The 12,944-nt window shown below is 33.5% G+C and overlaps 1 protein-coding gene across 1 annotated transcript; it reads left to right on the top strand.

Annotated features, from left to right (window-relative positions):
• Positions 1 to 4,149: 4,149 nt before the first annotated feature.
• On the top strand, positions 4,150 to 6,865 carry LOC127848685 (uncharacterized). The gene is made up of 5 exons (XM_052381274.1): positions 4,150 to 4,298; positions 4,597 to 4,803; positions 5,133 to 5,273; positions 5,976 to 6,241; positions 6,487 to 6,865. The coding sequence occupies exons 1-5, from the start codon at positions 4,223 to 4,225 to the stop codon at positions 6,682 to 6,684; spliced, it is 888 nt and encodes a 295-aa protein (XP_052237234.1). The 5' UTR covers positions 4,150 to 4,222; the 3' UTR covers positions 6,685 to 6,865.
• The last annotated feature ends 6,079 nt before the right edge of the window (positions 6,866 to 12,944 follow it).

The following is a 12,944-nucleotide window of genomic DNA, read 5'->3' as shown; positions in this document are numbered from 1 at the left end:
GGGGAGTTCCTTACATTTTAAGAGCTGCGATACCCCGTCCCCTGAGTCCCGTATTCCTATTTGTATTAACCGTTAGACCCGCATGACAATTTAAGGACACAATAATCGGCGGCTGCTAAAATGTCCCTATGTTTTACTTTTAACATTCACCTTGCATAATAGAATAAATTAAAAAAAATGTTTTAATCTTATGGAACGGTAAAGTGCAAGGTGTCTAATACATAATTTCCAATTCGTTCGATTAATAGCAAATACATGTTGCATTTAACAACTGCATTGTGATGTGTCTAGTGATTTTAGCTCTAAGACAAGAGTTATAACCAAACACCTTATATAAAACCGCTTTGCACTTGAAGAAAATAAAATTAACTTAAATATAATAAATAAATGTGCCAATTTAATAACTTATTAAACAACATATTTAATGTTCCTGAAAGAGCGTCCAAGATATAGTTAATGCTAACAAGATATATACATTCTAATGATATTATAACGCCGCTTAATATTTTTTCCTTTAAACGTTACGTTACTTAAAGCAGGCGAATATCATGAGTCACGCCTATAGAATCTACTTGCACTCGTTGAAATGTTCCGTTTAAGACCTTGGTTGTCTCCTATAATGAAACTCGAATGCCATTATAGAAAAGTGTTTACATTTTTAACAATGCGTGTATGATTTGCTGAGTCAATGATATATGAGGAGCGTGCCATCAAGCGTTCGCTTGCATGATCTGTTAAAGTACATTTATTAGTCGAAAAGTGTATTATTTTATTTGTTTTATACACATCCAGTTCATTTTAACAGTCCTTCAAAAATTGGACAAAATCTGTACACCAAACAAAAACGTTATTAAAAATAAATAAATACATTTGTAACAACGTCAGAGTTGTAACTTATAAAATAAAATCCATTGACATAATGTACTATACTTAGCGTTGATTTTTCTGTTATTTGGATGATGTGTTCTCGCAAAGAGTTTCAAATAATTTTATAATTGTTATAAGCAAATGTTCTTTATTCTATAAAGGGAGCACCAAATATAATCATGCTGATAAAATTTAAAAAGAACCGAATGCGTGAACCGATAGCTTTATAACAACATAAATGAATACATTCAGGACCAGTGTCGCAGCCTGCATTTGCAACTTGTTGCAAATCACTGGTTGGATGCAAGAACTGCATGGCCACCTGGTACGAGTTACCCGAAGTGTATGAGCCAGGACGGCACACGACGTGCCATGACAGGGCTTTATGAGGCCGTGCATGCTCTTAGGAATAATTCACCATACTAATTGAATGTACATGTGTATATGTTTAGCAATAATGTGGATTTTTTTATTTCATTTCTTGAACAGATATGAATACAGTGTAGTAAATAATTCGATTTTTGTTTATTACTTGAAGAGAAAGGCTACGCCGAACAAAGATATTTTATTGTGAATGATTATTGTAATGCATGTAATACATTAAATCAAATCCAATGACTTGGAACAAAAGCAGGCATGTATATTGGTATATAACTTTACTGTTGATCTATTCATTATTCCATTAGACTAGCCAAAAAGAGCTGTGCCAAGACTCGTCTATTCTTCCTCTATAATACATGTAATAGTGAACATTTAATTATTCAAAATAATAGTTTCAAAGGGAGGAAACTGCGCACGCACTAAGATTAATCATGAGTTATCATCCAAATAAAGCTGCGCAGCGCCCCTCGTTTTCCGTTTTCCGTGTATCGTTTTATCAAATCAAGAACGATAAATTAGAGCAGGCGCTTTGTTTCAATTTTCAAATATTGATTTTTTTTTAAATTTAAATTGAAACGAAATAGGAATAGTCATACACGTTTCGTGTTTTTGTTTTGTAATTAGTAAAACGAAAAACGATATAAATAAGTCGATTTGTTCTTTGTTTTTTGTATTTGTTTCGGTTATAAGAAAATCGGAATATGAACTAATATGCGTTTATTTTCGTGTTTCGTATTGTCGAATGCAAAACAAAAAACGAAAAGACGGTATGTACACGGACCACCTTTGTGTTGTTTTTTTTTGCAATTCTTGAGCAATTTAAGGTGTCAATGTTTCCCAAGAGAAGATTGACCGATAAAACAAAACCTTGCTAAATTGTGAAAAGAAGTTATACAAATTAGAATTCCCGTTTCAGTCTGTATAAATATATTCATTGCATCGAATGTTCGATGTTTGGTTGGCCTAATTCCAATTGCAATCGAGTACTCTCTCTTTTCGGAGGTGATGTATCGATACCAGGAAACAAAGCGCGTAGTGTATGTATTTTACGGATGGGTATGGGACCATCGGTTTTGCGTGGTTAAACACGCTAGACAATTTCGACCTTAAATGTACGGGCGATAAATAAATCTCTAAAGGTAAATCGTTTATTGCGACATTGTTAGCATTAATTCAGAAATTCTTTCACTTGTTTGCTTTTTCGCTCGATACACGGTAATTTGATGATTGTTTTGTTCCATTATTAAAAAGGGTAAGAATACAATAAATTGAAAGAAGACACAAGTTCAAACCACTTATCTTTTGGATTAGAAAGCTATTGTCTAAACAACTCAGAAATTCATCCGGAGAGTTGACATATTTATGAAAACACACACAGTTTTAACAGCATATAAACTTTCACAGATAACATATTTCATTACACTTACTTCTTTTCGAAAATGTTTATCCGATTTTGGATTTTTGTGACCATTGTCCTTTTTTAGTAAAACATGTCACACTGGAGGCAAAGTGATTATATAATTGTTATTGATTGTGTTGATTTAATCACTTTCATTTCATGAACCTTAAAAGGACCTTTTCACAGATTTGGAACCTATTGAAGTTTGTCATTAAATGCTTTATAATGATTAATGTAAACTTTGGATCGAAAAGGCTCTAGTATAACACAATAATGCAATTTAAGAAAGAAAAAAAGTAACCCTCAACTGGGCTCGAAACACTGACCATTGGAGTAAAAGTCTAAGGCCAATCGGCCATCCGTGCTCAAGCTATGATTGCAGTATTTTATATTTTATAATAGAAATCCTCGTTGTGTCACAAAATATAACGAAAACAACAGCGCTCTCTAAATTATTTCGCCTTGAAACGCTTTATGATTTTTAGGTTTTTAAATCGTAAAAAATGCATATTCTGGATAGTTTAGAGCATGGTAAATGTTCAGTATAACTGTTTCCTCCGTAATTTAATAATTACAACGAAAATGTGCGAATCGGAAACATTTTTTTTATTTTGTCAATTTACCAAACGTGAAAAGGTTCCTTTAAGAATGGGCTGTATTAAAACAAGGTTGAACCAACTAACATAACGCATTGGGTTAAAACATTGTTCCCTTTTACACGCCTATTGAAGAAATACTATTTAAAGGTACCGTCAACCACGAATGACGAAAAAAGAAAAGTTCCTAAATACCTTTTTTTACAATTAATAGTTTATAATGATTACAATATCGCGACTGGTATATTATATTATTTGAAAAAAGTTCATATTTTCAGAAAATTCGGTTATACAATTTCGCGATGTGAAATCGAAAGTACATCGCGAAAATAGTTGACATAACGATATTCACACTATACGTAACGCAAGCAGATTGATCATTTTATATATACAATATATACAATTCACTACGCATGCATAATTTGCATTCCTGGATTTTCCACGTTACGATCGATGGTGATCAATCTACTGGCGGTAACTGGTAGTTACCAGGTACCGGTACCCAGTAAAGTAACAGTTATTACCGAAATATACTGAAAATATGAAAACTTTACAACTTTTTTCAAGTAATGTAATATACCAGTCGTGATATTTTAATCAATATCAAATAATAATTGTAAGAAACAACGGTTTTTTAGAACTTTTCTTCTTTCATCTGTCGTGGTTGACGGTACCTTAAAGACTAGAGCATGTAAACAACAAACTAAAACACATACATTAAAGTGAACAATCAGGCTGCAATACCTTGTGTATTTATTATTTGTAACACTGACCGCATATACTCCCAGACGCGCAAAATGAAAATTGTATTGATAACGTTTGAATATAACACTCATTTCGAATTGGCAGGTACATGTTTATCAATAGCTTATCTTTTGCACGACCATAGAAGGTCAGGTGCCTACTGATAACGATTGATGTCATAGTGAAAAGCTGCTTTATTTACTGTTGAATCATATCCGTTTTTGGTTTAAAGAAAATGGACGCGTTAAGGTTGTCTGCTTTGTGCATCATTTGTTCGTATGTATTGGTTAGAGTGGATGGAATTATTTACAGTAAGTATTGCGGTCATGATATACGCGTGATTCACAAATTGTATACATTAAGAACGCGGACATAGAGATTTAATTTTAAATTAACATGTATATGCTTATAATGGATACTGTGTTAATTTCCTAACAATTCTTTGCATCGACTATCCACTGTGATGACATCAGTGTAAGGGTCACTTTCAATCGAGCTAGATATGTGCTTTGTGATTTTGTATTTGTTTGTCATGTAGTGTCTTGTTTGATATAAATTACATTGTGATATTGCTGGAACAAATACAATACATTTGTGCTTTTATTACAGAACAGATGACGGATGACTGTGGGTCTCGCATCAATGCGTACGGTGAACACCAGCTGTTGCTGTTTTTCTTGGGCAGCCGGGACTGTGAGGTTACCATAGCAACAACCAGCACATTTCCATGGAAAATGTTATACTTCGAGAATTTTGCAGTGAGCTGCAACTTAGGGAGTGTCAGTATAAGAAATATATATGGACGACCACCAAACGGTACAATGTGCAAATTATATTGTCAAACTTTAGCAATAACGAGATTTACTACAATTAATGCAATACTCAAATCCACAGCAACGTTAACAAATAAAAGAATCGAGCTTGTATTTTGACGTTTAGGGAATGTTATCATAAATTTAAAGTTTCCACCTTCAAGGATATTATAGTGTAAGAATATAATATTATCATAATGAAATTGATTATTCATAATTTGCCAGAATAAGGGCTGCGTATGTACACTTAAATGTTTAAATGAACACGAGTGAACAGTTGGTTTAATACCTGGACAGATTGGATTATTGTGTTCCCTTTTTATGTCTTTTCAGGCTTAGACAGAGATCTATGTGGTTACGTTTATACGAGCGAGGTCTACACAACCAAGGGTGATATCAAGATAAAATACACACCAAAAACGCAATGGATAAATGGAAGCTTCACTTTAATATTTACGCCGTTTTCAGATTCATGTAAAGAACAGTTTTATTTATTCCATTATTCGTCTTTTCATCGTTATTATTACACCAAATGCTGTGACAATGGCAATAACAGTATAGAAAAAAACTATAATAATACATTTTGTTCTCTATCCGGAACATTTCATTTTCTTTTAAACAACGGCTGTTGAGTTAAGTTCTGTTTTATCAACTCTACACACATACCATGAATCTATTTCTATTTCCAAATTGAAACCATGTGTTTCTATGTAGCCACCAATGATTTGAACGTCACTTAATTTCACGGACTCGAGCTGATGCCGAACACACACTTTTTTTATATCAAATTCGAAATTGAAAACATGCTTATCATGCAGAAATAACATACAATAAACTCGTACGTGAACGTTTTGACATTCAGTGTGTGATACATTCTTTGCAATTCATACGGTACGATAGGGATTTTCCTTCTTATTATAAAATGTAGAGACATTGCCAGGTAGCATACGCATAGGTCGGTTCGCATGTTGGACCAAGTGTATTGTTGAAATGATTTTAAACTGAATTCTGTGAAACAAGCATCTGACTTTGTTATAATACTATACACTGTCATACACACATGAACTAAGTCTAATCCCGTACTCATTGTCAATTTCAGTTTTTTTTTACTATTCTTCTTCATTGATTGCAAACAACGTTCATAGCAACATCTTATAACACAATCTCTTTCAATAGATTCGTGTCCAAGCTATGGCCACGTATGTGACAACGGGCGATGCATCAATGCGGCTTTGAAATGCAATGGCTACAATTCTTGCGGCGACAACTCCGGGTGTTTGGTCGACAGTAGCAATTTAGACCACACACCCGAGTCTCACAAAGGCACCGGTGTAGATGGTGTGGGTATAGGTGTAGGCGTTGCAGTCGGTGTTATCGTCATCATCGTTGTCAGCATACTGATTATCTGTTGGAGAAGAAAACGCATCCGAACGCCCGCACAGGTTAATATTTGTAAATACCTTCCCAATTTACAAAGTATACATTCATTTAGAAGTAGGAATGGATTTTTCCTTTGTTACAAATTTGTATAAATTAAAAGCTTATAATACAATTTTTTAAGGTATCTTATTACATGTATTCTATCTATAAAGTACTTGATAATATATTATACCATTGATATGTTTCATTTTGTTTTACAGACAGCATATAACATTATGTAATATTTTTGGTACCGTATCCATTGTAGCAAGCGCGACCTTCAGCACCTCCGATGCAAGTTGTTTATTCATCAACTGCACAACCCGGGCAGATTAACCAAGGGTTTTCACACGAGCTTTACGGCATTTATATGCACCAAACAGCAGCAAGTTTACCGCAAGCAACGACATTTAATGACCATTCGCCGCCCCCGTATGACTCTGCGTGGGCACCTAAACAAATATAACACGAATGCAAAGATGCAAGTCATAACGTGCTTGCACATATTAAGACGGCTGTATAAATATGAATTCCACATATACATGTAGAATGACAATAGTGGATACGCATTCTTGACATGTAATTGATTTACGAGTTCCTGAAATGCTTTTTTTCTTATTCGATCAAATTAAACTATTCCAACCACAGGGATCGTTATGTAAAAAATACTCTATTATACTATATACATATATACAAGGGATACAACTGTCAAATTTCCTGCACAACATCATGGTCTGAACAATAGCAAAAAAATCGCTTCCAAAAGCAATAATTACACCAAAAAAACTGTATAACAACAGCTCAGACATTTATCTATCAGATAATAACTATGTTTATAGCAGTAAAAGTGTTCATAGTTGTGTTTGAAACAAAAGTTTCATGAAAAACGGTAAAATTTTTGAAATGCGACACAGGTGTGCACACCCACTTTGACACATTTTGTTTCATAATTTAATAATTACAGAGAAGTTGAGCAAATTTTACCTTGTTTTATTATCCATAGACACTTTATTAATCAAAGTAGACACCTTCCATAATTGCATGTAACAGCATATATGTAAAACACCGTAAATATTAAATTTGTTTACAGTTCTACTATCTTCAAGGATTTGTATGCAATTTGTCAGGTAATGTTACGTGGAACGTGAATGGCTGGATTTATTACTGCAGTGGAATTTCAACCAATCAAATCGCATGTTAGAAATACATGTGAATTATCCAAAATGAAAGTAAAGCATTGTCATTGTGAAATTGAAGCAGATTGATGTGAATTTCTAGCAAAATATGCTCACTAAATAGTAATTATGTTCTATTTTTCTATGAAAAAAAACTATCTAAGGAATATGTACCAGCAAAAGAGCTTTATAACAAAGGAATACGAAAATTACTTCTAGAATTCTCAGTTTTCAGCTGTGCACACCTGTGTCCAAGTAAGGATTTTTGAGCATTTTGAATGAAACTTTCTCTCTTAGTTCAATGAAAAGCTTGTTCTTAATTGCCAAGTGTATTATTTTCTGAAAGATAAATGTCTTGGCTGTTGTAATACAGTTTAATTGGTGTATTTATTGCGTTTGGAAGCAAATTTTTCGCTATTGTTTACACCATGGTTGTGTGCAGGAATTTTCACAGTTGTATCCCTTGTATATATATGTAGTATAATAGAATATTTTTACTTAACGGTCCCTATGATTCCAACGTGAAATACAAACAGATAACTCATATAATGACTTGTTATCTATTGATTTAAAGATATGAAATGTTTCCCGTAATATTCACGCCCAATATGCAGTATGGGTAAAATAGGTTGTAGAGTAACGAATATAAAATAAATATGCATGATCTACGCTTTCATGCACAGGTTGTCATGTCAGGGCTAATATAAGGTGTTCATGGCGTATACGCGGTATACATATCGTTCACTCGTAAATAACGTCATTCAATTGCGCCAACCACAACGTTGTGCCGTTCGACGAAGATTAACCCGACAATGAAATGTGTTTCGTATGTTACATGAATCAACTAAACATTCGTTTTAACCCGTATAGATTAAAAAAATTCATTTTGAATACTAACAACGTTTTTTTTCTGCATTTCATCAGTGACGGAACTGTCTTAAAAATAACGCCGTATCTTCTCAACAATTCATACACCTCTACAATGCAGAACACGGCCTTAATTTTTAACCATATCATGTTCTTTTTACGGAAAGCGAAACATTCGTTGAAATTTAAAACATTCTTACGCTCTGTTTTAGTACAACGAAATTAATAAACGGCTAGATATGAAGGAACGAATACAAACAATCGGCCCAAATAAACGGTGCATATAACAACATATTTCCAATAGAACGCTAGATCTTATTTGACAGGGAAGTAAGCATAAACTTACAATTTACCATTTGAAGTTTTGCGAAAATCTACCCGGGTTAATTAACTGTATGGACAAAAATCCAACAAATTCCTCGATGTGCCAATTATCCTGCTTTTTAAAGGATTGTTGTTAAATCATAAAACACAAGCTATGGTTTAAGCACATATGAGCACAACATACATTCGCCGAAAAGTAAATCGAAATGTAACTATATATAAGCAATGGTATGTAATTGAATTATGCATTACAATATTACTTACCGTACAATATTACTAACAGCGTTTGGCAAACTACATACATGGACGTTATGTTAATAATAACATTAAATTATAACGGAACAAATTGTTACAAGTAATATAAAATTGTATAAGGCTTATAAAGCAACAGTTGTTTGGTGCTTTCTAGTCGTTCGAAAATATAACTTCGTTTTAAGACTGTATAAATTAAGGATTCATTACGTATACTTTAATAAATGTTGATACTATTAAGTGCGCACAATAGATCAATTCATAAAAGTTAATGTTCTAAATAGACCTCACTTCTCAATAAATTTTACATATACATAGACACTGAAATTCATATTAAATTATGTCGTTATATCAGACACTGTAGATTTACAACCATTAATGTTAATATTATTGTAACAATCGTATATCTTATAAGTATGAAATAATATTTTCCCGATTATAATGTATTATGTTTTTGTGCTTTTATGTAGCTTCGTATTTGCTAATTAACGTTGCTTTTTACAATCATTCTCGTTATACAAATTTGTCAGTGTTTTGTGCAATGAAAAGCATTGGTTTCAACTATATTACCTTATTGTGAACTCGTATTCCATTCTTCAATCGAATGTGTAAGAACGAGTTGATGAATACCCGCATTCAATTCTCTGGCATAAGGCGAGGGTTAAACAAGGAATAATCGTACTTTATAACTAATACTAAATACCCGTTTTCAGCGAAGAAAAGCACACATAATTCCTTTAACTATCAGGCCACTTAAAAGTGACTCTCCATTGACTTATGAATTGATACAAATTCGTAAGTAGTGCACTTCTGTCGTCACTGATGCACTTTACATATAACGTAGTGTACGTATTAAACAACTGACACTAATATAGAAGGACTGAGTAAGGCCAGGTGACTACTGACAACATTAAATGCATTTCTTAATAGTCCCCCATGCACCGTTGAATCATACTTGTTTTTTTTCTCTGCACAAAATGGACGCGTCAGAGGTTTTAGCTGTATGCGCAATTCGAGTTTTTATGTTCTGTACTTTGCAAGAGCAGTCAGAGTAAGGTATAGTATGGATTAAGTTGATACAACTTGGACAACTCTTTGCATGCTGGGTAATTTGTCGTCTGCTAAAATGTCGTCTGCTGAATTTCTAAAATTAGCATTTTCTTCGATTTTTTTTCAAAGAATGCTATCAGAATAGCAAACAGTTTCGATCCTGATGAGACGCCACGTTTTGTGGCGTCTCATCTGGATCCAAACTGTTTGCAAAAACCTTCAAAATCCGGTTTCAGCACTCAAAGGGTTAAGTTGATACAACTTGGTAACTGTTCTGCTCTGTACGATAATGTTAGATAAACAATATGAAACTGTTCAATATAAGTGGACATGTATACAATTTTAAATCGATAATACATTAAAGTGAGGATTATATTGTTACCGCTAACCCTTTTAAATTACTTTTCACATGTCGACATTTATAAATGTTACCATTACACAACGTTTTTACTAAACTGCTCTATCATTAAAGCAAACATTTGATTGAGCGTTAAATTTTAAATCTTTCTTTTGATATTTTGGCAAATAATATTTCTTTGATGCATTATTTGTTTTTGCCTGGAGAACATTGCAACTTTGGTATTCTTCGTGTGTCATATGACCTCGAGGATAAACCTGTACTTAAAGCGAGTATATACGATGTTTTATATGTGTTTAATTGTAATATATTGATAAAATATGTTACTATAAAACAAAAAAGGCAAGAAAAAAATATACATTAAAGCCGATTTTAATAAAATGCAACAAAGACAAAATAGCGCACGAGCCGATTGTGACGTACATATTTTCCTTCAATAACCGAAGCATTCGTCTTTGTATCAGGCTCGGAGTTAGTGTTCGTGTGTCGTACGAATAGATATCGTTGCAGAAATTCAAATAAATCGTTAAACTAAGTTTAGATTCACATCGTACATGTATGGTATACATGCTAGCGAATTCGGCTGTACAGCCGTTTTCAATTTCAGAATTAAATATCTGGCTTATTCCGCATTTTTCGACACATGTTCTTCTTAACATTTATTTTAATTAATACTGAAATATATATATATTATAAGTTTTTTTACTTATTTTGTATAAATTCATATATATTTGACAAAACGTTTAATCTCGCTTTATATAGGGATAATACACGTTGTCGAGGGCATGATCATCTGCGGGCGCTCGAAAAATCCGTTGCAGGACCGGATTTTGAGAGCGCCCGCAGATGATCATGTCCGAAAAAATGTGTATTTTTGCTATTATTGCATAAACAAATCACACATACCAAAAACAATTAAAATAACATTAAAACAATATCTCTTGTTCATTCGACATCGACAAAATAATTCGATTATTTCAATACAGTTCAAGGTTGTGTTTTACATATGCCTCGCTCGGTCATCATCCGAAATGACGAGGCTTTTACCTTCGGATAGACAGTTTTCGATTAAAAATGTGTTTAAACAGTGGATTAATGCAAAGTTGAAATGCAGCTGCGCAAAGTAAGAAATGAGGAATTATTTTGGAATTTAAAACAGGAAGTTGAAGGTACATAAACACTTACATTTACAGCATAGTCTTTGAAAGTAATGAGTAAATAACCTTAACTTCATTGACGTTGCCAATAAAATAAAGCTGTTGTCAAGAGAGTGCAGATGGTATAATTTAAAAAGTTGATTGAAATAGTCATTGCCATTATCCCTGCATGCATGAGGAAACTGGTGCTTATTCAGTTCCCCATTAATGCTTGGAAAGTCGTCGAAGGCTGGAGAAGGGAAGTAACTGCGCGTGGACCAGATTATGGATATGAAAAACACATAACAGGGCTTGAACGGCGCGTGAATCGCCTTGTTAATACACGATTTCTCCCGTTCAAGCCCTGCTTTGCCAAGTTTCTGCACCCCGCCAGAGGGCATTATAGATAAAGTTTATGCAATAATGGGTATAGAGACACGGTTCTGTTTAAATACATGTGCGCAGTATCGACAAAGTGTGGTACGCTTATGTTTTAAGTGTAAATGTGTAAGGTATTACAAAGTCGCGTCGTGTAAAAATGTATATAATACAATATTCAGAACAGAGTGAGCATTTGAACGGTTTTGTCAGGAGCAATCATGTCAGCTATAAAAATACGCATGGCGTCGCGGTCTCTTTAGCGGACATGCTATTTCTTATCATAGCCTATGGATACAGAGACATATCTTGAGCTTCACTGTTCGGACATTTTCTAATACCCATTTTCGCACGACGCGGTTGATATATTTACTTATGCATTTAAACATGACTTTAAATCTTTGTTGAAACAAACTTTAGGTAAGTCATGGTAAAGCTTCTTTAGGAAACAAAAGTTGTTTATATTTTCGACACTTTATTATTGTCAGTTGATGGTATAATAGATAACATGAAACCAAACGTGACATATATGTTCCCATGTTATCTTCGATTGCATTTTATGTACAGAGAAAACGATATCAGACCTTAAAATATGTTTACATCAAAGAACCTTACCAACTGCGATAATCGCACTGAATGTGTACATTTACCCTTTGTATTTTGTTGTTGATTTTTTCGGAAAGATAGCATAATAATCATAAAGAAGCAGCAAATATTAACTTCGTATACACACTTACTTGCAGTCTTGAATGTATTGTACAAAGACTGTAGTATGATAATTGTTTAACAAATAATTTGTACATATATTGCTGTTCAAAATACTTTGTAGACGACCTTCAAAATCACTTTTTCAGACGTTTTTAAGCGCTTGAGCAATATCGTATTTAGTTATACATTATTTAGTGATCGCTTAAATCGACCTTCTACTGAGTACGCGTTTAGACAAAATCGCATCTAGTTAAACATGATTTACTGATCGCTTAACTAGACTATTGAATGCGTTCGCGCTTGAACAGTATCGCAATAAGTTGGGCATCATTTACTAATTGTTTGACTATACTTTTAAATGTGTTCGCGCTTGAACCATATCGCAATAATTAAGATATCATTAACGGATCGCTTTACTAGATTATAAACTGTGTACGCGCTTGAGTAATATCGCATTTAGTTACTCAGGCATACGCGT

The sequence above is a fragment of the Dreissena polymorpha genome, chromosome 10, assembly GCF_020536995.1.
Source record: "Dreissena polymorpha isolate Duluth1 chromosome 10, UMN_Dpol_1.0, whole genome shotgun sequence".
In the NCBI taxonomy this organism is placed as follows: Eukaryota; Metazoa; Mollusca; class Bivalvia; order Myida; family Dreissenidae; genus Dreissena; species Dreissena polymorpha.
The sequence above is the reverse complement of the archived record's forward strand: the minus strand, read 5'-3'. Positions and strand labels throughout refer to the sequence as shown.

Bases quoted from the DNA above. Each gene is read 5' to 3' on its own strand.
- LOC127848685 (XM_052381274.1), top strand. From the start codon at position 4,223: ATGGACGCGTTAAGGTTGTCTGCTTTGTGCATCATTTGTTCGTATGTA. The intron at 4,804-5,132 runs GTACAATGTGCA...ATGTCTTTTCAG, and splicing joins ATATGGACGACCACCAAACG to GCTTAGACAGAGATCTATGT. The intron at 6,242-6,486 runs GTTAATATTTGT...TATCCATTGTAG, and splicing joins GCATCCGAACGCCCGCACAG to CAAGCGCGACCTTCAGCACC.